At 38.2% G+C, this 24888-nt stretch overlaps 1 protein-coding gene across 2 annotated transcripts in view; it reads left to right on the top strand.

Moving 5' to 3' along the window:
- The window catches only part of SMG1 (SMG1 nonsense mediated mRNA decay associated PI3K related kinase), a 60670-nt gene that overhangs the window by 26936 nt on the left and 8846 nt on the right, over positions 1-24888 (top strand). For both annotated transcript variants that reach the window (XM_039560004.1, XM_039560005.1), the window contains 35 exons: positions 357-497; positions 790-989; positions 1225-1421; positions 2123-2290; positions 3067-3221; positions 4294-4439; positions 5099-5300; positions 6218-6327; positions 6713-6860; positions 7240-7399; positions 8048-8168; positions 8799-9047; positions 9343-9627; positions 10604-10748; positions 11022-11160; positions 11452-11682; positions 11776-11953; positions 12571-12732; positions 13024-13241; positions 13433-13587; positions 14506-14728; positions 15693-15939; positions 16501-16730; positions 17285-17533; positions 17916-18054; positions 18142-18251; positions 18871-19089; positions 19519-19709; positions 20357-20529; positions 20909-21188; positions 21907-22179; positions 22308-22542; positions 22859-23085; positions 24238-24388; positions 24481-24670. In XM_039560004.1, coding sequence (XP_039415938.1) covers positions 357-497; positions 790-989; positions 1225-1421; positions 2123-2290; positions 3067-3221; positions 4294-4439; positions 5099-5300; positions 6218-6327; positions 6713-6860; positions 7240-7399; positions 8048-8168; positions 8799-9047; positions 9343-9627; positions 10604-10748; positions 11022-11160; positions 11452-11682; positions 11776-11953; positions 12571-12732; positions 13024-13241; positions 13433-13587; positions 14506-14728; positions 15693-15939; positions 16501-16730; positions 17285-17533; positions 17916-18054; positions 18142-18251; positions 18871-19089; positions 19519-19709; positions 20357-20529; positions 20909-21188; positions 21907-22179; positions 22308-22542; positions 22859-23085; positions 24238-24388; positions 24481-24670 — 6647 coding nt within the window. The remainder of the gene's footprint in view (positions 1-356; positions 498-789; positions 990-1224; positions 1422-2122; positions 2291-3066; positions 3222-4293; positions 4440-5098; positions 5301-6217; positions 6328-6712; positions 6861-7239; positions 7400-8047; positions 8169-8798; positions 9048-9342; positions 9628-10603; positions 10749-11021; positions 11161-11451; positions 11683-11775; positions 11954-12570; positions 12733-13023; positions 13242-13432; positions 13588-14505; positions 14729-15692; positions 15940-16500; positions 16731-17284; positions 17534-17915; positions 18055-18141; positions 18252-18870; positions 19090-19518; positions 19710-20356; positions 20530-20908; positions 21189-21906; positions 22180-22307; positions 22543-22858; positions 23086-24237; positions 24389-24480; positions 24671-24888) is intronic.

The raw sequence follows: 24888 nt of genomic DNA, 5'->3' as shown, positions 1-24888 counted from the left end.
ATGTAGAACACAAAGTAATTAACAAATTTGATAAGCTATGCATGACTTCTTGAAGCAAATACTGAATACCTGTGAAGGTCCATGTTATCCAGAGCTTCAGTAATATCATGTGCTACAACTTGAGCAATATTATGTCCTATAATTTGTCTTGAAGACCTGAATTCTGAAAGCACTTGGTATTAATACCAAAGTGTATATTTAGTTTTAGTCACTAGATATATATATATAGATATATATATATATATATACACACACATATATAGTGTGTGTGTGTGTAACTCTCTTACACAACTTTTTTTGATTTATTTAAGTACATTGTAGCATGGGTTGTTTTCCCTCTCCGCTTCTTCCTGCAGTAACCGTACCCACACTGAAATACAGGAAATTTCTTTGGCTATAAGAAGTCACATGAGCAAAGCTCCAAGTAATACATTCCACCCACAGGATTTCTCTGATGTCATTAGTTTTATTTTGTATGGGAATCTCCACCGAACTGGGTAAGAACTTCTTGTAGAACTGAAATCTGTGAAAGTTTGACTGTCTAGTAAACAAGTCTGAGTTACATTTAGTTTAAAATATCTTATTATCATTACAAACTACATTGCTTTATTTTAAATATTTTGTGTATTTTAAATATTTATAAATGTCTTAAAGACATACCTTTTGGCATATTTTCCTGTACACATTGCTGCTTGGAAATTAATTTTTTGAGAGATTTGTTTGTGAGCAATCAGAAGGTGAAGTGTGTACAGTATAAACTTGTGTTAATGCGCTGATGTTTTCTTGCAGGAAGGATAATTGGTTAGAAAGGTTATTCTATAGCTGTCAGAGACTAGATAAGAGAGATCAGCCAACCATCCCTCGGAACCTGTTGAAGACTGATGCTGTCCTGTGGCAATGGGCTGTCTGGGAAGCAGCTCAGTTCACTGTTCTCTCAAAGCTACGAACTCCTCTGGGGAGAGCCCAAGATACATTTCAAACAATTGAAGGTAAAGTAAAAAATACACTTTATTTTATGAGATTTTTTGGTAAGGTTGTGAAGCCAAGGTCTTCATGGCCAAGGCAAGGAGCACTATGGCTTTATTTTTCAGTGCTTATAAATTCTAAATATAATTACTGTTAGCTTGTGGTAGATTTTGAGAGATAGCATTGCTATCCCTCAACCCATTTCAGTACAATACCATCTGGTAACTTTTTTCCCCTGTGTTTTGGTAAAATGTGTAGGTATTATCAGGAGCCTTGCAGCGCACACGTTAAACCCTGATCAAGATGTTAGCCAGTGGACTACTGCAGACAACGATGAAGGACACAGTAGCAACCAGCTTAGGCTTGTTCTCCTTCTGCAGTATTTGGAGAACTTGGAAAAACTGATGTACAATGCATATGAAGGATGTGCCAATGCCCTTACCTCTCCACCCAAGGTTTGTCTGCCTTACAGTGCTGATGTTGCTTGGAGCAGTCTGTTGAATGAACAGTGTTTTCAGGGTTGTGCAGTTCTTAGCCACGGAGTTTCAGAAAAACTTCTCGAACTAAGTTTGAGACTCTTAAAAAACTTGGACTTTGGCTTATTCCTAAGAACATTGTGTGTTCCTACAGAACATGTTAAACCAGGCTTTGTTTCTGGAGTACCAGCTTGTATACTGGTACAAACCCAGCAAGCCTGTAGTATCTCTGATTTGTAGCAGTCACTTATTTGTAGATTGTCAGCAATCCTGTTAAAAAGTAACATAGTTATTTGAGGGTTTAAATTGCTTTTTGAGGAATGTAGTAATTATTTATAAGCAACATACCCTTTTGTGTAGTTCCAAGTGCAAAACATTCTTTGCTCTTGAAATAAGCTGTATAATTATCAGACTTTAATGTGACACTGGTATATAATTTATAGATAGTTCCTATTAAGATTTCTTGCTTGCCAGTGTACCTGGCCAGTTGCATGCTTTGTGTGATTTCAGACCATTTACATGAATAAAATTAAAGATGCAGAATTTTATCTGTTTCTTCATCTCTCAGTTGAAAATTGGAGAAAAGAAACCTTCCTGCCTTTGATATAAGTATCAGTCAGTTAACTATTTTGGTTTGTACAGAAGAATGTTGTCATGAAATTTCTTTTCTGTCCCTGAAGGTTATCAGGACGTTCTTTTACACCAATCGTCAGACATGCCAGGATTGGCTGACACGGATTAGACTTTCCATCATGAGGGTTGGGTTGCTGGCTGGCCAGCCTGCTGTGACAGTCAGACATGGATTTGATTTGCTCACAGAAATGAAAACTAATAACAGCATCTCTCAGGTACTCTCTTTTCAAACTCTGTAGACTATTGCAAAAATATTTACCATGATATTCTAGAATAACTAAGCTAAGACAATCAGTAGTTATTAAACCAACTGGTTGTAAAAGAATGAGTTATTTAAAGCCACATTTTTAATTTGTATGATTTTGTTGTGGTTGTAGGATGCACTGTAGATGTGTGGTCAAATACTACACAGGAATGAGTGCTATAGTTCATTCACAGTTTCAATTGAGCAGTTTCTGATTTAGTGGAAACCTTGTGAAACTGGTGTTGCATTAGTATGAGGCCATCCCAAGCTTGTGGCAGTGTGATGTCTTTGCTTACCTGTGGGTATGAGGAGAAGCAGGGTTGTGTCATGGGGGTATCCTTCCTCTAACTAGCAGATAAATACGGGCGTGGGATGGGTGGATAAAGTAGTTAAAGCCTTCTAGAAAAGGATGAATATTTCTTCAGTACAAACTTGATTTGCTTAAATGTTTTGCCAAAGGAGGTTTGATAGATATTTGTTGCTTCATGCTCTTTAATGAATGCCCATGTAGGTATAAACCGCCACAAAGTGATTGCTAACCATTGATGTTCAGGCTGTGGATTCACAGCACATACTCTTCCCTTGGCTCCTCTGCTTTGCCAAAAGCAGTGCAGTGGATGGATGTGAGGAGCACTTGTGGATGCATATAATGAAATACTGCTGCACCATTTCTGAGTATTTACCCACAGATGTGTGGCTCCTGCAATAGATGAGTTTTGTTAAATAACACTTTTGGTTTGCATTTAGGGAAATGAATTGGAAGTGACAATTATGATGCTGGTAGAAGCATTATGTGAGCTTCACTGTCCTGAAGCTATTCAGGGTATTGCTGTCTGGTCTTCTGCTGTGGTTGGGAAGTCTCTCTCCTGGATCAATTCCGTAGCTCAGCAAGCAGAAGGGCGGTGAGTTTTTGTGAATTATTGGATGCTACAAACTTGGGACATTTTTTCTTTCTGTGGAAAATTCTGAGTCTTTCAAATTGTGGCACAAGTCAAGGCTGCTGATGTAATTTCTGTGTCAATTATAGTCCGTGTATCTTTTCAGAGATACCTGATGTATCCAGCACTTTCAGGTGTTTTAACTGTTAGTTTTAATTAAACTACCAGGATTTGAATATAAATTGTGTTCTTAAATTGCTTTTGTTAGTTTATCCTACACAGTAATGTTGGGTTTTTGTATTGTATTTAATTTTCCATTGCAAAATGTTGCTAATTTAAATATTTTCTGGTGAAGTTTGTGATCACTGTGTGGTCTGATTACCTGACTCAGTTTGCCAAGAGAGGAATATGCTTTGCAGTTTTCGTTCACATTTGAAAAAGTGGCTTCTCTGTCTATTGCAGTAGAATCTTTGGATGCAGATACAAATAAGTGGGTCATCATTACAGATGGGGTGTGCCTTGACTGCGTGGTCTCCTTAAAGGAATGCATCCTTTCTTCTGTATGGAATGAAGAAGGGCACCTTTCATTAATTACCTTCCATGTGAAAATCCCCAAACAAACAAAAAAGATGTTTTAAATTTATAACTGTCTTTTTCTCATTTTTGTAAAGTTCCTTAAAATCACATGCAGTTTTGTAGTAGGTGAGAAGTTTCTCAGCAATGTCAAGGTTCAGGTGTGAATTATTGCCCTAGATGGAGTTCTGCAATTCTCTAATCAATGATATATATTTAATCACTATTCAGCTCTACTCATTCAGGTTAAAGTTGTGACAGTCAAATATAAAACTCATTTATTTCCTTGTGTCTCTACTTGATTTGAAGTTGACATTAAGACTTGTATGGACAAGCTTTTATCCTATGCTATAACCTGGAAATTCAGCCAGTAAACTCGTATCCTGTCTTAACCCCTTTCTTTTGCTGAAGGTGATATGAGCTTTTTGAGTATGGGGGTAAAATAATGCTCAGAATCTAGTCTATTTACAAAAACCCCAGCCTGGTTCTTTAAGACTCTGACTGGAATATGAAACTGTTTTAGGTTTGAAAAAGCGACTGCGGAATACCAGGAGCACCTCTGCTCCATGACTGGAGTGGATTGCTGTATAACAGGCTTTGACAAGACTGTTCTGAAGTTGGCCAATTCAAGCAGTGTGAATAATGCCAGCCCAAAGCATTCCTTGAATGGTCAGTGTTTGTTTTCTTTTTAAGAGAAATACAATCTTGTAAATGTGTGTGCATAAAATGAGAACATTGAATGATGCACACATGGTAATGGCTAACTCTGAAATCTGGAAACCTGTTTCTGTCTGCTGTTAAACTGAACCACTTAGTGCTCTTGAAACCAATATTACGTGTAGATAGGAGGGTTTGCAGTACTGAGGTCTAGCTGAATGAAACTAAAGGTAATAGGTAAAATATTCTGTAACTTAGTAATTTAGTTTATTTTAGATCATCATAACGTAAACCTTCGTGTTTGTGACATAATTGTATCGTAAGTGCACTAGTTACTCAGAGGTTTTTAACTACTAAGACTTGGTTGCAGTATTCTGTTTCATCTTTGAAAATGAACCTTCTTTGTTCCTAATTTAGTTGTTCTGTTTTTCTGTTTTGATGCTACTTTACAGATATGAACCAAATTTTTTCAAAACCTCTTTTGAAAAGGTTCTTTTTTCCCGTAGAAAGTGTGTCAGTGGAAGAATACTGTAAAAGTTGTGTAACTCTTGGATTTTTTTAAAATTTAAGAGTTTTCCTTGCAAAAGACATAGAAGTAATGTTTGAGTAATAGAACTTGCCTTTTAATATATATATTTGTGTGTTTATATAATTTTTTTTTCATTTCACAGGAGAAACTAGAAAAACTGTTCTGACTAAGCCAAGTGACTCTTCTCCTGAAGTGATAAACTACCTGGGTAACAAGGCATGTGAATGTTACATTTCCATCGCGGACTGGTCTGCTGTTCAGGAGTGGCAAAACATGGTCCATGAACTGAAAAAAAGCAATAGTAATACCTCAATCAACCTAAAAGCAGATTTTAACTACATAAAGTAAGGGTATAATTAATTTATTCAACAGCACCTTAGAGTTCATTATTTTGCAACTGAAGTATTAAAGTTCTAAGGGATTTTAAAAATTGGGTGTTGGTTTCTAAATAGAGGCATGCAAAGAAGAAAGGTGTGTTCTTGGGAGGGTGAAAACTTGGCCATGACACTTAGAGATGAGTGAAGAGGCAACATCCTTCTAAATAGCTGCTGTACCTTGAGGCTGCTTAGTATTCAAGAAAAAAATCTTTCATTGAAGAAAAAAGATCCCAAATTTATTCTGCTGCACTCAGCAGAAGATACATCCTTTTGCACAACTTAAATAAAATGTATTTCAGTGGTACAGGTCTTAAACATATCTTATTTTATTAATTTAATGTAAAAAGTATAGGAAAGAAGTGGTCTTGGCTGCTTAATTTTTTATTTTTATTTCTTTTTAGAAAGGAATTTAGAATTGTAGCTTGTGCATTTATTTCCTGACCTTTGATATTTTTCTGGTTCATGAAAATATACTTGTGACATTGAAAGCTCTTCAAAGTTTAAGGATCCTTTGTTTGACAACCTGATTGCTTTCCATTCCTGCATGATTGTAGTAAACATAGTAAAATCCTTTTGGCTGAAATGTCTTGATTTGAAAATAAAAGCACAGAAGGTAGCAGTGGAGTAAAATCTTGCAGGTCTGAGAAGGTGACTGTTTCTGTCAGAGAAAGGGGCTTTTCTTTCACTCTGATGCTGGATTCTTTCATTTGGTGCAGAACTAGTGCCTTCTATTGTTGTACGTATAATGGAGATTTCTGCTTAGAATTTATCATAAGTGCTCACTTGGAGTTACTCTTGAGTCTTTTCTTTTTGCTGTATAATATACTTAGCAACTGGAGTGAAGTAAGAAATGTGAAAATAAAACTGTAAATGTTGAATTGCAGATCTTTGAGCAGCTTTGAGTCTGGACAACTTACTGAGTGCACTGAACAACTAGAATTATTACCAGGAGAAAATATCAACCTGCTTGCAGGGGGATCCAAAGAAAAAATAGGTATAAATGCATAAATTAACATTTACTTCAGATGCAAAAGTAAATATTTCTTCATGTATCTGTCTCTATAAATGACAGACTGAAACTTCTGAATGCAGTTTGCTGTGTTCAGTGGACTGACCATAAACTTTATGAATCAAGCTTCAAAATGATTGGCAGTGGTCATCCTAAATGTTGATGCAAGTGTGTTTTCTGGAGTTAATGTAACTGTTTATAAATAATCTGTGATGAATTTCTGATATGAATACATACATAAATATAATGCATGTTTTTTTAAAAGGGTTTTTTTCCAAACTTTCTTACTGTCAAAAATGAATTCTCAGATGGTGAAACTTGATAAAATTTGGCAGTTCTAGTTGATTTCAATTGTTTAATCTCCACGTAGACATGAAGAAGCTCCTTCCTAATATGCTAAGTCCTGATCCAAGAGAACTTCAAAAAGCAGTTGAAGTACAGCTTTTGAGAAGTTCAGTATGTCTGGCAACAGCTGTAAACCACATAGAACAGGAGCAAAAGTGGCAGTCAATATCTGAGTAAGTTGAAATGTGCTATGAATTAATGAATACACTGTGAAAACCTCTTCTAGTTTGTTAAACATAACTGTGTAAAGCTTCAGCATCCACGGTAGATTGCTGCCAGTTCTAGCTGTTGTGAGTTATAATAAGCTTACTCAAGAAAAATGAGATGATGTTTAACGTGGAGTTTATATAGTTTATAAAGTACATGAGTGGATAAAGTACTTCTGCGTGTCAGTTCAATAATAAAGTACTGTAATGTAACTTGTATGATGTTGCAACACCTTCTCGTCTTTTTCAAGATACTGAATTTGGTTTTTCTTCGGTAACTTTGATATGACTATTTACTCTTAAAGTCTAGCTAAGAAAAATTACTGTCCTGATCCTTTTATTTCAGAAGTCTTATTAAGTACTTAAAGCAGACATCCCGCATCGCTATTGGGCCTTTGCGACTGTCCACGCTCACCGTGTCTCAGTCTTTACCAGTGTTGAGCACTCTGCAGTTGTATTGTTCTTCTGCTCTGGAAAACACTGTGTGCAACAGGCTCACATCAGAGGTAATTCTGTGTGTTTAAAACCTAAATTGGGATAATGTCTTTTTCCATGTCATGTCATGGAATATTGAATATTAAACATACATTAATTGTTTTGATTCTTAATCATACTGTGAAAATACCTCATTTAGTTTTCTAATGTGCCTTGACCCAAGTTGTTACAAGTTTACATCTCAGTTGGACTCTTTCTGTAGTTATAAAGCATCTCTTTCAATTACACTTGCGATATTTTTGAAGTGTTATTGGTAGTTGCCTTTTAGAGTGTTGGTAATTCTTCTCTGAATACGTTGTAACACTTATTCCTACAACGCATGCAATTTACTTTCCAGGCAACTTAAAAATATTCTAATTAAAAAATCACTTCAGCAATTAAAAACCAAATGTCAACTTCAACCACTAGAACAGGAATGTTCTAGATCTAATTTCTAGTCACATTGTTCAGAAAACAATTCTGCTTGATTCTGAGCAATTCTTAGTGTTATCGTCTCAAAATCAAGCATAAAATGTATTTCTCTTAGTTAATGATACAGTGTGGCTACTAATACAAATAAGAATGTTTGCTCTAAAATGGTCTTTGGTTTTAATTAATGAAAATGCATTGTAGTAAAGTTGTCTCTCATGACAACTCTGCAACTTCTGTGCCTCTTCCAGGACTGTCTTGTACCTCTCTTCAATGAAGCTTTGAGGTCATGCAAGCAGCACGATGTAAGGCCATGGATGCATGCACTGAGGTACACGGTGTACCAGAATCAGCTGATGGAAAAGCTTAAAGGTGTGTAAGCTCTCATTATGGTGTTACGAAAAGCAAATACAGAATTTGAACTTCAGTCTTCTGCTGAAAGCAGCAGTTGTCTTTTTCTATTTTTTAGATGGAGTACTTTTTAAAAGCCAAGTTTTTTCCTTCAGGTGTCTTGCTTTACTACTCATTGTCTTGGTTACTGCTGTGATGTAGACAGTGTCAAAAAGAAAAACAACATTCTGAAGTGTTTAACAGTTGTATACTCCTCTCCTAATAACCCCTTACTTGCTCATCACTTCATATTTAACTGCTTTCACTTTCGAACGCTTCAACATTATGAATAATGGGTCTTCAAAAACAGTCATGAAAGCCATTTAAATGTGCAGGATGGTAAGAAGTAATGGGACAAAAAAGTTCTGTCGGGGGACAAGTAGGTTTATTAGCTAAGAGGAATGGTATAGTGCAAAAAATCTTTTGCCCAGCAGATAATCTATGGATATAATTTTTGTTTGAGATGGGGTATATAAATATTCCAGACAGAAATGAAGTAATCTAAATTTCTGAACAACTTTTTACTGGTGCAGAATACATTGGGCAGAAATTCTGTGTGTGTCAGATAATGGTTTAATACTTTTGTTTATAATGTCTTGCTCCCTTCCTTAGAACCAACAGTCCCAATTAAAAGCCATCTTATGGAACTGGGCTTAACAGCAGCTAAGTTTGCACGGAAGCGAGGAAACATCGCCCTGGCTACACGACTGCTCGCCCAGTGCAGTGAAGTTCAGCTGGGGAAAACCACCACTGCACAGGACTTAGTCCAGCACTTTAAAAAATTGTCTGCACCAGGTCAGATAGATGAAAAATGGGGTCCTGAACTGGATATTGAGAAAACCAAGTTGTTATACACAGCAGGTGGGTGTTATGTTGTAGTGTCTTGAGCTTTTTTTCCTCATAACCAGGCTAATTCCCCTCACCTTGGAGAAGTCACAACAGGGCAGTATCATTAGGAACTGATTTCATCCCATTAGCTGTTGTCTGTCTGAAAGTGTTTTCACAAGTTTTTTCATGCTTGTCCTTTTTAACTTCAAAAGAGAATTTTCTGTGTAAAAATATATTGCTACAAACTGTATCTGAGTGTGCTGAATTTCAGAATTGTTTTTAAATAATGTTAACAGTGTACTGAAGATCTGTTTTTCATGATGTGCAGGTCAGTCAACACATGCCATGGAAATGCTGAGTTCTTGTGCCATATCTTTCTGCAAGTCTGCCAAAGCCGAATATGCAGTTGCTAAATCTATTCTCACACTGGCTAAATGGATTCAAGCAGAATGGAAAGAGATCTCAGGACAGTTGAAACAAGTATACAGAGCTCGACAGCAGCAGAATCACACTGGTCTGTCTACCTTGTCTAAAAACATATATAATTTGATTGATCTGCCAGCTGTTAACACACTAGAAGATGAATACCCTAGGATTGAAAGTGAATCCACAGGTAGATTTGTTCTCATTCTTTCTTAAAATTAGCTGCTGATAATTACACTGAGGGATAACACCAGCTATACTGATAAAGACTAAATGCTCCATCACTCATATATTTGTTTTCCTAATACATGTGTCAAGGGTATTTTGTACAATGGGTAACTATACACAGTTAAAAAACCCAAATACCTTAGTAATATTTCATGTTTCTGTCACATTTTTCTTGTTCAAGTAATGGTGGCCTGATGAAACTGGGATGTGTTTATTTTGTATTGAGGATATCAGCTATTGTTCTGTGTGTTTGCTTTCAGCTTGTGTGTTTGGTGAAGTTTGAATTGGATCTTTCAGGTTTAAGCATGGACAGGATTTGTGTTACTAAGGTCCCCATAAGCGTGAAAAGTACTTTAGGTTTTTTCTTTAAACTATACTTAATCTGAACACTTCTGTTGGTGCTGCAGAATGTGTTCAGTCCTAATTTCCCGCAGACTTTTCTTTAAATGTTAAGATAAATTCTGCCTTTAAACATGGATTTCATAAATAACTTAGTTCCTCTCATGCAGAGTCAGAATTATTTTAGAGCTGTTGGTGAATGTTGAACAGTAGGTGCTTTCTGACTTGATGGCAAAGAAAAGAAATACATGCACAAATAAACACAACCACAGTGCCCTGGGTACTTCATAGAAGTCTGCTCTCTGGAGCATTGAGCTCCTTTGGAGATCATGAATTCCTTGCCTCAGTTCCACGTTTCTGTGAAAGAGGAAAGAATTCTAGAGTATCAGCAGTGGTTGTTGGCAAATGGAAACTGGGCTTTATTTTGAAGCAGTGTCAGAACTCAAAAATAATGGCATTTTGGAAAATTTTGCACTGTTGGGTACTAATTTTACTAAAAAAATACTGAATACCTGTTATTTTTGGTATTATTTTCTGTGTTAAGAAGTCAGAAGTGGTTTTATGTTGTAACACGTGTTACTCTATTTCTCCCATCCCAGTAAACATTGGAGTTGGAGAACCAGACTTCATCTTGGGCCAGCTGTATCACTTGTCTTCAGTACAGGCACCTGAAGTAGCCAAGTCTTGGGCAGCCCTGGCTAGCTGGGCTTATAGATGGGGCCGCAAAGTAGTTGATAATGCCAGGTAAATTCAGCTTGGTGCTTGAATTTATACAGCACAGTTGGTTTTCTTAAGATAAACCTTAGCTATGTACTTATGATTACTGTTGTTTGTAGTCTGAAGTTGCATGTGAGCAGAGAAATGAATATTCTCTTGATTACTTGCCCTCTGTAAAACAAAGCTAGTTTAATTCTGAGATAAAGATGATTTCTTCCTTCAGAAAGTTTAATATATAGACTTTCAGTAGCTCTACAAATACTCATGTAATGGGGATCAATAATTCCTTAAATGTTACAGTCAGGGAGAAGGTGTTCGGCTGCTTCCCCGGGAGAAATCTGAGGTTCAGAGCTTGCTTCCAGACAACATTGCAGAGGAGGATAAAGAGAAAATCTATGGGATTCTTGGGCAGGCAGTGTGTCGGCCAGCTGGGATTCAAGTAAGTGTAGATTTGCTCGCTTAAAAAAAGTGTTGAGCTTCAGCATGAAGCTTATTTTCCTCTTCTTGCAATTCATGTTAACTCTTGCAAGTGTCTTAAAGTTAAATTCAAACAGTACAAGAAACCATCTTTTACCCAAGGGGTCACACACCTGTTGGGTGAACTATGGTAATGTGATGAAGTAATGCAGTTGCATGAGTTGCTAGACAAAAACTGACTTAGGAACTAAGATTGCTTATAGAAATTGTTGGAGGACTTAATCAAATCTGCTTTCCCTTTATTTGCATTTAGGATGAAGATATAACTCTACAAATCACTGAAAATGAGGACAATGAAGAAGATGATATGGTGGATGTGATATGGCGCCAGTTATTAACAAGTTGTCCCTGGCTTTCAGATCTTGATGAAAATGCAACAGAAGGATTAATTAAAGTCTGGAGGAAAGTTGTAGACAGAATCTTCAGTCTCTATAAACTGTCCTGCAGTGCATACTTCACTTTCCTCAAACTCAATGCTGGTCAGGTTAGTGTTCATGTTGATGTGGAAACCATTCAACAAACTTTTCTAAATGATTATATGAACTGTATACTTAGGGGAGTATTTCTTGGTTTCAAGGTTCCACTTGATGAAGAAGATCCCAGACTGCACTTAAGAAACACCTCTGAGCAAAGCACTGATGATGTAATTGTGATGGCAACCCTGAGACTGTTACGATTGCTTGTGAAACACGCTGGAGAACTTAGACAGTATCTAGAGCATGGGCTAGAAACTACACCTACTGCTCCTTGGAGAGGTAAATACATGTTATCTAGTTGTTAAAATTGATTTTGAGGCATTTTCTCTAAATGCAGAAAGCTGTTAATTGCACTTTGATAAAATTTCTGTTTAATCGTGGTGGAACGAGACTCTGTCTTTTACTAAATGATGTCATTGAAAATGTTAAAGTCTGCCATACACTCTGATTGTGAGGTAGATAAGTAGCACAGATTTTGATCCCCTCCTTCCCCCACTTGAAGACATGGGAGGGAGAAAGGAGATGTGGTTTATGAAGTATTGCACCGTATGACCACTTTAAAAAACAAACAGGGAGGGTTTTTTCTAGCTATAGTTGAGAAAGATGTGTAACTAAAGCCACAAGTTTCAGAAGTACTTGTTAGTCACTACCCTGCAGGTTCTGGTTGTTCAGGGACTTTCCCTCAAAGTTATGGAGTTAGTGTGGGAGGGAAAGAAGAGGAGGCCAACTATTGTAAAATCGCACTTTCTTTTGGACTTTTTTGTAAATAGTAAATTTGTACTTCTTTGGTTTATGTTCTCCCTATGCACAAAAAGCCATGCTTTTAAATATAAAATTCTACCTCATTTGAAGTGGAATGAAGTGAATCAGCACATTTCCTTTTCCTCTTTGTGCAGGTATCATACCCCAGCTTTTCTCCCGCCTCAATCACCCAGAAGTGTACGTTCGTCAGAGCATCTGCAACTTACTGTGTCGGGTTGCTCAGGATTCTCCTCATCTCATCCTCTATCCTGCAATAGTGGGAACCATTTCACTTAGCAGTGAGTCCCAGACCTCAGGTGCGGAGAAAAGAAAAAGTGTTCAAATAAACTTAAGCTAATATATTGTTATATACTGGATAGAATGACACTGAGGTGTTTTTTTGTTTTCTCAGTAACTCTGATACTTTGTGTCTTAGAATATTTTTATTATGGCACCTCACTGATACCCTTAATCTGATTTACCAGACTTTGCAATTTTGCATATTTTTTGTATATTTCACTAGTACTTAATGGGGACCTCATTCTAAGTAAACCATGAAGTGACACATCTTCCTATAGCTACTATTTTATCATCTGTTTTTAATTTAGGAAACAAGCTGCCTTCTGCCATCCCTACTTTGCTAGGTAATATTCAAGGAGAAGAACTGTTGGGTGGTGAATGTGATGGAGGGAGCACCCCAGCTTCCCAGGAAAGTAGTAAAGATGATACTAAAGCTGGATTAAATGAAGATCAAGCAATGATGCAAGACTGCTACAGCAAAATTGTGGAGAAGCTCTCTGCTGCAAATCCAACAATGGTATTGCAGGTAAATAATCCAAATGTGTGGGACTTGGGTACTTGAACTACAAATATGTAATTTGTCTATCTTGGGTGTTGGCCTACTGAAAGTTTGGTGTGTCCTTGCTGTTAGGCTGTCATCTGTTTTCAACCTGTTCATCTGCAAAAATAAGTCTGAATACTAGTTCCTGTAAAAGAAGTGCATCTTACTTTACACAGGTTCAGATGCTCGTGGCTGAGCTGCGCAGAGTTACAGTTCTCTGGGATGAGCTTTGGTTGGGAGTTTTACTGCAGCAGCACATGTACGTCCTCAGACGGATTCAACAACTGGAAGATGAGGTCAAGAGGGTCCAAAACAACAACACTTTACGGAAGTATGTCTTTGTTACGATGGTCACTTGTATTATTAAAAAATGTTTGTTCCTGGGGAAGCACGCAGTCAAACGGATCAACGGTGCTGTTGCTCCTGAATTCAGACTGTCCCAGCTGCTGCTTTTTAAGCCTGGGGCCTTATTTCAGGAACATTTTACGTGTAGTACTGCAGTCAGATGAGAGAGACAGTCTACCTGTGAGTCCATGTTGTGATTTCTTTAGTAATAACGTGTTAGAACCCAATGTGTATTAAGTTGTGGATGATGAAATCCTGTAGTTCTTGATTCCAAGTCAGATGAAATGAGTATAAGCATGTTGAAGGGTGTAATCTATTTAAAGATAACTGTAAATGCAGGTATTTGGAGCAAACAGAATGTCTTTGTCTGCTTTTAGTTTTCAGTGTTGATCAAGTCTGTCTTTTTTTCCCTCACCTGGGTTCTCCTGTGAATGGAATAGTGGAAGAGCAGATCCATTCACTGGGCACCTGGCTAAACTTAAGAATGTCTCTTGTATTCTGTAGTCAGGGCTGACATGGAATGGGAGAACAGAATGATCTGAATCTCTCTCCCCCTTCTTTATAGTGTGGTGCATCCTCAAGAAGTAGTAGTAAAAAGGTTCTTAATTAAAGGAAATGAGTTGCTTGAAGTAATTTCTTCTCAGAGCTTCTAATCAGGGTTTCTGGTGGTGAGCAATGCATTTCAAATGTGTTTTTTTTTTTTACAAAAAGTATGGTTCGGAGGAGCATGTATTCAATGTGGAACGAAATACTCTTCATTTTAATATGATCATTACTTAAGACCTTATTTTAGAGAAGTAATAATTTTTGTGAGTTCTTCAATGTCTCATTTGTTGTTTAATGCTCTGATTATGAGAACTTGGTTTTATGGCATTAAGAGGAACTTGTGTGTTTTTTGTAACAGAGAGGAGAAAATAGCAATCATGCGTGAAAAGCACACAGCTCTGATGAAGCCCATTGTGTTTGCTTTGGAACATGTGAGGAGCATCACTGCAGCTCCTGCAGAAACTCCTCATGAGAAATGGTTTCAGGATAACTATGGAGATGCAATTGAAAATGCACTAGAGAAACTTAAGAATCCTTTGAATCCTGCTAAACCTGGAAGCAGCTGGCTCCCATTTAAAGAGGTATTACATGCAAGATGAGGAGTACAATGTAGAGACACTGGCTGTTCTTGCTGCACCATGTACTTGACCCTCTCCTTTTCTTGCTGTTCTCTTGCCGTATCAAAATTGCAGCCTGAAACTTTGTCTGCTCAGCAGTCAGCACAGGCACCCTGGGCACTAAAGCACTGTAATTTTTGCCTCTAGCCAGTCTTATTGATTGCCTGTTATTGCATTTCTATCCTTCAAAATTATTTTAGGTTTTTCAAATCTTGCATCTTCTGCTGTCTGGGATGCTGTCAGCTTTGGGAGCAGAGGGCTTTGTTTCTTTCAAATACTGTCTTTCTGAAACTCTTGAGTTCAGTGGATTTAAATTTTAACAAGACGATTCTCTGTTTATCTAAGCATAGTCCTTGGCCTGTGCAGCAACCTTCAGATGATCAACCCTTCCCAGGGGTATTTTGTCAATTATGTCATCTTCTCTTAGTTTTTTGTGAGTCTGTAGAGAAACAAAACACTCACTCGACTATCCAGAGCCACCCTGGTGTTTTTAAAAGTCTCGCTAGACAGAACCAAGGCTTTACATGCAAATAGACCTTTTTTTCTTGTACTTCCTCTTCTGCTTTGCAGAACAAACAAGTGTTCAGATACATAAACAGGAGGTTGCTGAATGCTGCTGCCTTTAACCACAGCTCAAATATTCATAAATACAGGAGCAAACCTCTTGAGGAGCATGATTTGTTGTGACTTTGGTGCTTATCAGTGCACAGGGTATATTTGCTGCATAAAGGATGTTGTTTAGTTTTTGTAATCTTCATCCTAAACTGTATCTGGATTAGCAGCATGGCGAGGGTGAGAGGGAGTTTAGGAAAAATCTTTGTTTCCTGGAAAATGACCACCATTAAGTCCAGCTTGATGGTGTTTTTGTTTCTTAATGCTAACTGTTAAGGTGAGCGTCAGCCTAAAAGAAAAAATCTCTTTGGCACAGGTAATGCTAAGTTTGCAGCAAAGAGCACAGAAACGGGCCAGTTACATCTTACGCCTTGAAGAAATCAGTCCTTGGTTGGCTGCCATGATGAACACTGAAATTGCACTTCCTGGAGAGGTGTCCACCAGGGACACAGTCACCATCCACAGTGTGGGCAGCACCATCACCATCCTGCCCACCAAAACCAAACCTAAAAAGCTGCTTTTCCTGGGTTCAGATGGGAAGAACTATCCCTACCTGTTCAAAGGTAAGTAACTGCGTTTTTCTCATACCAGGTACTGTCTCTCGTTAAAAATTAGTGTATTAAAGCTAGGAAGATTGCACAGTGCAACTTTAGTTTTACTTGTGTGAATGATGAGAGAGAGGAGTTTGAAGCATTTGCTCTCTTCCCTACCTCCCACTTCACCATACATTTTTCAGGAATTTTGCCTTGTGAAAGTGTAAGTCAAATCCCTTCTTTGCAAGGCTTTCATCAGAAGCAATGCTCTGCTTGCATATTGATAAGATTAGTTGGATGCAATTTTCTGGAAGCTTAAGGTAGCCCCTAAAAGAGAATTTTAGAGACTTCTTGCTTTCCCTGAAAGGGAAAGAAACTATTCTGTGTACTGCTCACACAGCAAGCTGGCATAAACTGGTAGGTAAAGGCCATGTCAACACTTTGGTTTAGGCTGAACAGCTCATCCTTAATCTACATATTATAAAGATATTCATAGTCTGAAATGTAGTAGGTTTTAAAAAATGCCGAATTTTGGGCTTTAAGAGAATTTTTTTTCATCTAGAAGCTAAATTTTAAACAAATTTACCGCAGGTTTGGAGGACTTGCATCTGGATGAAAGAATCATGCAGTTCTTGTCCATTGTGAACACCATGTTTGCTACGATTAACCGGCAAGAGACGCCGCGGTTCCACGCCAGGCACTACTCAGTGACGCCGCTGGGAACGAGGTCAGGCCTCATCCAGTGGGTGGATGGAGCCACGCCTTTGTTTGGGCTTTACAAGCGCTGGCAGCAGCGGGAAGCTGCCTTACAGGCACAAAAGGTACCGGCTCTGTTCTGGGCTAAGCACAGCAAGTCACAACAGAAATACTTACTTTGATTTGCTTTGTAATTCTAAGTCACGTAGTCTTACGAGGATTGTGTTTTGTTCATAGTAATGCAGGAAGGTTCTGTGTTTTCATGTGTCTCGGGACTTCACCAGAAGTCAGTAAAATTGTATATTTGTTATTTATATATAATTACAGTATGTAACACAAAAATGCTGTTCTGGCATGATAATTGAAGAGAACTGCTTTTTACAATAGAATCAACCTTGGTTGAAATTATTTTAGTTCCATATCTTGTTTACTCGTTCTCATTTCATTCTAAATACAGTTTTTGCAGTTATATTTGAGATCTACTTTGAGAGTAAAATTAGGCCAAAACAATGTGTTTTCAGTTTATTTAGACCTTAACTACTGAATTTTGAAGCATTCTCTGAGCTGTAGAAGTCATGCTCAGTGGAGGCGTTGATTTCATATTTTTTTCTCACCAACACTGAATATGGAATATGTTTCTGTGGTAATACATCCACGCTAACATTTTTATCTCTTCTAGGCTCAGGACTCTTACCAGACCCCTCAGAATCCTGGAATAGTTCCTAGACCCAGTGAACTTTACTACAGTAAAATTGGACCTGCTTTAAAGGCAGTCGGGCTTAGTCTTGACGTGTCACGTCGTGACTGGCCCTTGAATGTCATGAGGGCTGTTCTGGAAGAACTGATGGAAGCAACTCCCCCGAATCTCCTCGCTAAGGAGCTCTGGTCATCCTGTACCACACCAGATGAGTGGTGGAGAGTTACACAGGTGAGTTGTAACAACTGTATTTTACATATTAGAGGCTGTGGTTTTAATGGGATGAGGGGCAACAAATGCCTGAGGTGTGATACTTGTGAGTTTGGAGAGCTAGTGCTGCTGTGAGTTTGATGAAATGTTGGCAGTTGTGCCATCTGGAATTAAAACATGGGTATAGACCAGATAAGTCTACATTATTATACTAGAATTATCAGCCTGAAAAATGAGAACTCTTGTAAGATGCCATCGAACAACAAATAGAAAACTGCTTGGAATAAGTTGGGCTTGATTTGTTTTACACTTACACTTAAAATAATGTTTTAAGATGGTAGTCAGTCCAATGTGTTGGCAGAGGATTCCCACAAATAATTTTTTCCTGAAACTCTCTTTTAAGTCGTATGCAAGATCCACTGCAGTTATGTCCATGGTTGGCTACATCATTGGTCTTGGAGACAGACATCTGGATAATGTTCTTATAGATATGACTACAGGAGAAGTTGTCCACATAGATTATAATGTTTGCTTTGAAAAAGGTAATTTAAAAAATGCTCTATGTTATTCAAATAAAAGGTTTCCTTAATTGGTAATTAAAAGAAACAACTTAATTTTTTATCTTAAAGGAAAGAGCCTCAGGGTCCCAGAGAAGGTTCCGTTCCGGATGACGCACAACATCGAAACAGCGCTGGGAGTGACAGGAGTGGAAGGAGTGTTCAGGCTCTCTTGTGAACAGGTATGGTAGGAGATGTGAAAACTGAGGGGTTTCACTGGCCAAATACTGTCTTAGAACTTTTCTGTTCTACATTCTGCTGCTGGTTTATAGAGCTGTCACCTTTCTGCTGTGATTTTAATTGGACTTACTTTAGCTATATTCTATGGTATGTGTTCAAGAAACCTGAGGTTGTCTGATAAATGCACGTGCAAGTAGTGTTACAACTAAAATTTAGGATGGAAGGGGGACTTTCAGTTCTAGATTAAAATGTTATGTTTTTCCTGATTTTTTTTTTTTCCTGACGTTTTGCTTGCCCTCTTCCTTTATCATCCTGTATAAACACAACAGATATGTCTTTAAAAAGAAAAATGCTCTGAAGAAGGGAGATTTTTCCTCCTCAAGTGTGTGTGACTCATGCATAGAGTTTATGTGGAAGGCTAGAATGCAGTCTTGACTTTGTGATGTTCCTACAGGCTTAGCTACATTTGTACCCACTGTGGTGTTCTTCCTGTCTCTGTAGTGGTTAGGGACACAGCATGGATTTCTGTACCTACTCAAGTACAGTATTTTGCATCTAAGTTCCCACTATTCTACAAGGATAATGCAGAATCAGAATGAGTCTGTTTAAAATACGATGCAGGTCCTTCACATTATGCGGCGTGGGAGAGAGACTTTGCTTACCCTGCTGGAAGCCTTTGTTTATGATCCACTGGTGGACTGGACAGCTGGAGGCGAGGCAGGATTTGCTGGAGCTGTCTATGGTGGTGGTGGCCAGCAGGCTGAAAACAAACAGAGCAAAAGGGAAATGGAAAGGGATATTACACGGAGTCTCTTTTCCTCGAGGGTGGCTGAGATAAAGGTGAGTTTACTACAGTAATTTTCATTTTTTTAACCAAAGTAGCCTCTGTGCTTTCATTTCATTTATTTGCATTTTGGGGATGGGGGAAGATACGGTCATTATATTAGCAATAGTTCACGAATTCTATTGTGATAAATTGAGTTTGTATGAAGGGAAGTGTTTATATTGAACTTGCAAGTATTTTGTTTCCAGTTTCTGCATGCTTAATTCTAAAACATGTTTTAGTGCCTTGCTTGAATTTGGGCTAGGAGAACAAAAATAGATGTTTAGAGAGCAGTCTAAATAAAGAACATTAAAATTTGGCACTTGTAGCACTGGAAGCAGTGCTAGATGAATGGCATTGTAGAAGGGTTAAGTTCTGCCATATGTTACTTTGTATTACCAATTTGAATTAAGTCCAGTTCATTAACATCTGTGTCTTGATTGCAGGTTAACTGGTTTAAGAACAGAGATGAAATGCTTGCTGTGCTGCCAAAACTGGACAGTAGTTTGGAGGAGTATCTGAACCTGCAGGAGCAGTTAACAGATGTAGAAAAGTTGCAAGGAAAACTACTGGAAGAGATAGAATTTCTGGAAGGTGCAGAAGGAGTGGATCATCCCTCCCACACGCTTCAGCACAGGTACAGAGGAGCCAGGAATTCTGTCAGGAGTCCCACAGTAGAATACAGATGGTGTTTTAGTAATGTACTTATGGGATAAATGTTAGAAATCTGTATATGAGTGAATAGCTGGGTAGAAGCTATTCTTGCAGTAAGCAGGTCATTCCTTGTACAGAAGAACTACTAAAACCTTTTCCTACTGAATGATTCTATTTATGTCCTGCATCTCATACTCCATCAATATAACCTGTGCTAGTCCCAGTTCCACACTTGACCCTCAAGGCAAGAGAGGGAATGTTCTGAATGTGGTGTCCCATCGTAATAACCCACATAAGGGAACTATTGATAAATAGCACAAAGATCTTTTCATCTCAGTTTCTAATTCTTCAAGTCATTTTTGAAGGTTATATGAAATTGATCAAGTATTTCAGAATTGCTTGAATATGCACAGGCATTAATTGTATTGTAGGAAAACAGAATTAATTAATAATGCAACATTGTTAATTTTGTGTAATTGGTGAGAACATGTTCATTTCCTGGCTAACACAGTTGTATTGTTCAGTATGGTTCTGCAGTCTATAGTATGAAGTATTAATATATTAAGTCTATAGTATTAAGTATTTCTTTTCTTGTAGTACTTACTTGATTCTGTGGCTTCAATAATTCAGGTATTCTGAGCACACACAGTTGCAGTCTCAACAAAGAGCTGTCCAGGAAGCCATCCAGGTGAAGCTGAATGAGTTTGAGCAGTGGATAACACATTACCAAACTGCCTTCAGTAATTTAGAGGCAACGCAACTTGCAAGTCTGCTCCAAGAAATTAGCACACAAATGGACCTAGGTACAAAATAGTATTTCTGGGGGTGGTTTTAATGGTTTGAAAATAACTTGAGTTTAATATCAGGAGGCATTATGAGTATCCTCTAATTTAAGTTTCTGATCTGTATGTAATAAATTAAAAGAAAGGGGCTTCTTTGAAGGGTGATTTAGAGCATTTGAAGGTTTCAGTGCCAAGCTGTCTGAAGGAACTTGTCTGTCTTATCCTATCTGGGCATGACATTCTCTTACCTTGCTCTCAAAATTCTCAGTATGAATTCTCTATGCTTCCTTTACCACAAGTAAAAGAATATTTTTGAAAAGGTGTTAATGCTCAGTCTTTGTATGATATAAAATGTGTCTGCTTCAGAGATGTCTTTATTTTTAACCTTCTTTCTTGAAAGGTCCTCCAAGTTATGTCCCAGCAACAGCATTTCTGCAAAATGCGGGCCAGGCCCATCTAATCAGTCAGTGTGAACAACTGGAAGGAGAAGTTGGTGCTCTTCTGCAGCAGAGAAGATCCGTGTTACGTGGCTGCCTGGAACAATTGCACAACTATGCAACAGTAGCTCTGCAGTATCCAAAAGCTGTGTTTCAGAAGCACCGAATAGAGCAGTGGAAAACCTGGATGGAAGAACTCATTTGTAACATGACAATAGAGCGTTGTCAGGATGTCTTTAGGAAGTAAGTTGACAGAATAACGAATTGTTCAAAGAATGTAATTTTCGAGCTACTACCCTGATTTTATCATTAAAATACATACTTTTGCAAGGACTTACCAAATTATAAAGCAAACCAAGATTAAGTTGTAATTCTGTAAATTTGGAGTAAATATAAGAAACTCCTTTAAGAATACTGTTCCAGAGTTTAATCTGTGTACTTCAACATGAAAATCAAGTAACACTGCCCTGAAATGAACAAATGAAGAATTCCTGTTTGTGACTTCAGGGTAATGATATTTCAGGTTTTAGAAACTTCTAGTATTGAAAAATCAATTAAGGAAAGATTTTATTTTTTAATCTAGATTTTCAAGCGGTTTCTGATTCTTTTTTTCTTCTAAAGTCAGGCTGTTTCAGCATTATTATGGCTTGTCTTAGATTATATTTAAGGTGATCTACATTGTATTCAAACATTTACTCTGAAACCTGTTTCCTTCCTTTTTGTCTTGTATTCATTCTTTGCCTCAAGGACAACTGTCAAAGTCCTTGCAAATAGGTGTGAAATACGGTGCATTCCAGGACTTTATAAAAGCAACTTTAGGGTAGTCATCAACTGCTTGTTTGTAAGAATTAGGTGATACAGGAATGGCTCAAACACTGGTATTTTTCCTACCTACAGAGCAGAATGCAATCTTTTACCACCTGAGAAGGGAAAATTTAGTCAGTGTACTTTTTCTTTCCAGGTATGAAATGCAGTACGCTCCTCAGCCGCCTCCGAGCATGTGTCAGTTCATAACGGCCACGGAAATGACCCTGCAGCGCTATGCAGCCGACATCAACAGCAGGCTGATCAGGCAGGTGGAGCGGCTGAAGCAGGAGGCAGTCACTGTGCCTGTGTGCGAGGAGCAGCTCAAGGAGATCGAGCGCTGCATCAAAGTATTCCTGCACGAGAACGGCGAGGAGGGCTCGCTGAGCTTGGCCAGCGTCATCATCTCCGCTCTGTGCGCGCTGACGAGGTGAGTTCCCTCCTGGGAGGTTCCACCTGAGCTCCTGCTGGAGACCACATCACAGGAATAGTCAAGTGAGGGAATTGTGTCAAGAGTGCAACAGCAGGCGTGTTGTCTAAGTGTCTCAATTCATCTAGGCGAAACCTGATGATGGAAGGCGCAGCGTCGAGTGCTGGAGAGCAGCTGGTTGATTTGACTTCCAGAGATGGAGCCTGGTTCCTGGAGGAGCTTTGCAGCATGAGTGGGAATGTCACGTGCCTTGTGCAGCTGCTGAAGCAGTGTCATCTTGTACCCCAGGACTTAGATATTCCAAACCCCATGGAAGCATCAGAAGCTGTCCACTTAGCCAATGGAGTATATATCTCACTTCAGGTGATTCTTCTATGTTACTTTTTGCCCCCATCCATCAAGGCTTCAGCTAAGTCATTCTTAATAGATTCTTCCTTAACAGGCTAAATGTTTGTTTATGATGCTGCTGAGATTTTTTCGTAAGTCTTGCTCCTTGACTGCTGATTTCTTCAAAGTTAATTAAAGAGTAGACTTTGGACTCTTGACTGACCACCACGATGTTATATTTTAGATAATGTGTGCTGCATGGTGGTGTAGTACTAAAATGACAAAAGATGTTGCATGTGATACTTTTTGAGAGGGAGAAATTTCTTACTTTTTCATGCTTACTTCCCAACAGGAATTGAACTCAAACTTCCGACAGATCATTTTCCCTGAAGCACTTAGGTGCTTAATGAAAGGAGAGTATACTTTAGAGAGTATGCTCCATGAATTGGATAATCTTATAGAGCAAACAACTGATGGAGTGCCTTTGCAAACGTTGGTTGAATCTCTCCAAGCCTACTTACGAAATGCTGCTATGGGTATAGAGGAGGAGACACATACTCATTACATTGATGTTGCAAGGTAAATCACCTATTTTTTTCAGTTCAGGTGTGAGAGAGTGAAGACTGAAGAACATTAGTTTGTCTAAAATTATTTTTTGTTTGATATATAGGCTTTTCTTGCCCAAGAATACCCTTAAGCAGAGTGCAGGGTCTAAAGTGTACACTTTTTTCCTGTCTGCGTGTTTGTGTGTTTATCCACATGCATACACAGAAATATGGAGCTGTGGCAACTTACATCTGCCTAAAGCTGACTTTTGGTAGTCAACTTTTTCCAAAATATGCAGTTGTGATTTTATATTTGAAGTTAAAGGATGCCAAAAATAGGAACTAGTTCATTAGTTTGTGGGAGGAACCTGTGAAAGGGAGAGCTTGTAACCATGGCACTCTTCATCAGGAGGTTTAATGAGCAGCTTTTGCTTAATGAGTCAGTGACTTGATTAAAAAACCAAAATGAAACAAAACCCTAACCAAACAGACAGACTTGTGCATCTTGTAGTGTGGGACTATCTTTCTGGGTAAGTGCTTGGTACACAATTAAGCCAATTCAAAATCTTCCGGTGACGTTTCCCTTGGGCCAGTTGTGGTGGCTAAATGAGTGGTACAGGGAAGGCTGCTGTACCTGTTGAAAACAATTTACTTTTTTTCTCTTAGTTTAGTTTTCCTCCTGGTTTGCCCATTGGCAAGCCTGCTCGGCTGGTTAGTTGAAGGTCAAAAGTCACATATGGGAAGGAGGGGATAAAACCACCCTTCAGGAGCAACCAGCTCTTAAGACCTCATCCTCCACCTTTTCACTCATGCTCCTGTCATTTGTAAATGTGCATGTTATAAAACCAGTGCTTGCTTTTCAAGGATGAAAGTTGATATTTACATCACTAACTATTCATAACTTTATCATGCTCATAGAAAGTACAGTCTTTGTCTTCTACCTGTATTTTAAGTTAGCTTTGTAGCTGGTCATGTAGTACAGTCCTGTTGTATTTGATATCCTTCACTGTTGTAAGACCAGCATTGGGACTCATGTGAAAACGGGGCAAAGAGGGTGGGAAAAGCCTTGTCCAGATGCAACTTAATTCCAATCTGTTCTATCTGTGGGATCAGTCAGCTTAAGAAAATTCTATTTATTGTGGACTAAACAAAACCATGTAATTTTATTTCTTCTTTTCCTTTTAAGAGTACTTCATGCTCAGTATGGTGAACTGATTCAGCCAAGAAATGGTTCAGTTGATGAAACTCCCAAAATGTCAGCTGGTCAGATGCTTTTGGTAGCTTTTGACGGAATGTTTGCTCAAGTGGAAACTGCATTTGGTTTATTGATTGAAAAGGTATGGATTTGTTCTTTTTGGAGTGCTGTTTGAGTCAGAATTAGGAAACTTTTAAAAAAACCAAACTAATTAATTTCCTTTACATTGCTCAGCTAAACAAGATGGAGATACCTCTTGCTTGGCGTAAGATTGACATAATTAGGGAAGCCCGCAGCACCCAAGTTAACTTCTTTGATGATGACAATAATCGGCAAGTTCTGGAGGAAATTTTCTTTCTGAAGAGACTGCAAACAATTAAAGAATTTTTCAGGCTCTGTGGTACCTTTTCTAAAACACTGTCAGGTAAAAAAGTTATCAAATATTCAGTATGCCTTTATCCACTTCCCATTCCAATCAGAAGAATGTGAAACGGTCACTTTTGTTGTAACTTACCCTTGATATATGGTAAAGAAGCAGAAATTAAAAATGAATTCCTGTGCTTTCACTCTGTAAGTCAGATATTATTTTTTTGGATGCATCAAATGCTTTGTTTATAACAAAAATATTATCTTTCACTTTAA

This window comes from Corvus cornix, chromosome 14, assembly GCF_000738735.6.
Source record: "Corvus cornix cornix isolate S_Up_H32 chromosome 14, ASM73873v5, whole genome shotgun sequence".
Taxonomy (NCBI): domain Eukaryota; kingdom Metazoa; phylum Chordata; class Aves; order Passeriformes; family Corvidae; genus Corvus; species Corvus cornix.
The sequence above is the reverse complement of the archived record's forward strand: the minus strand, read 5'-3'. Positions and strand labels throughout refer to the sequence as shown.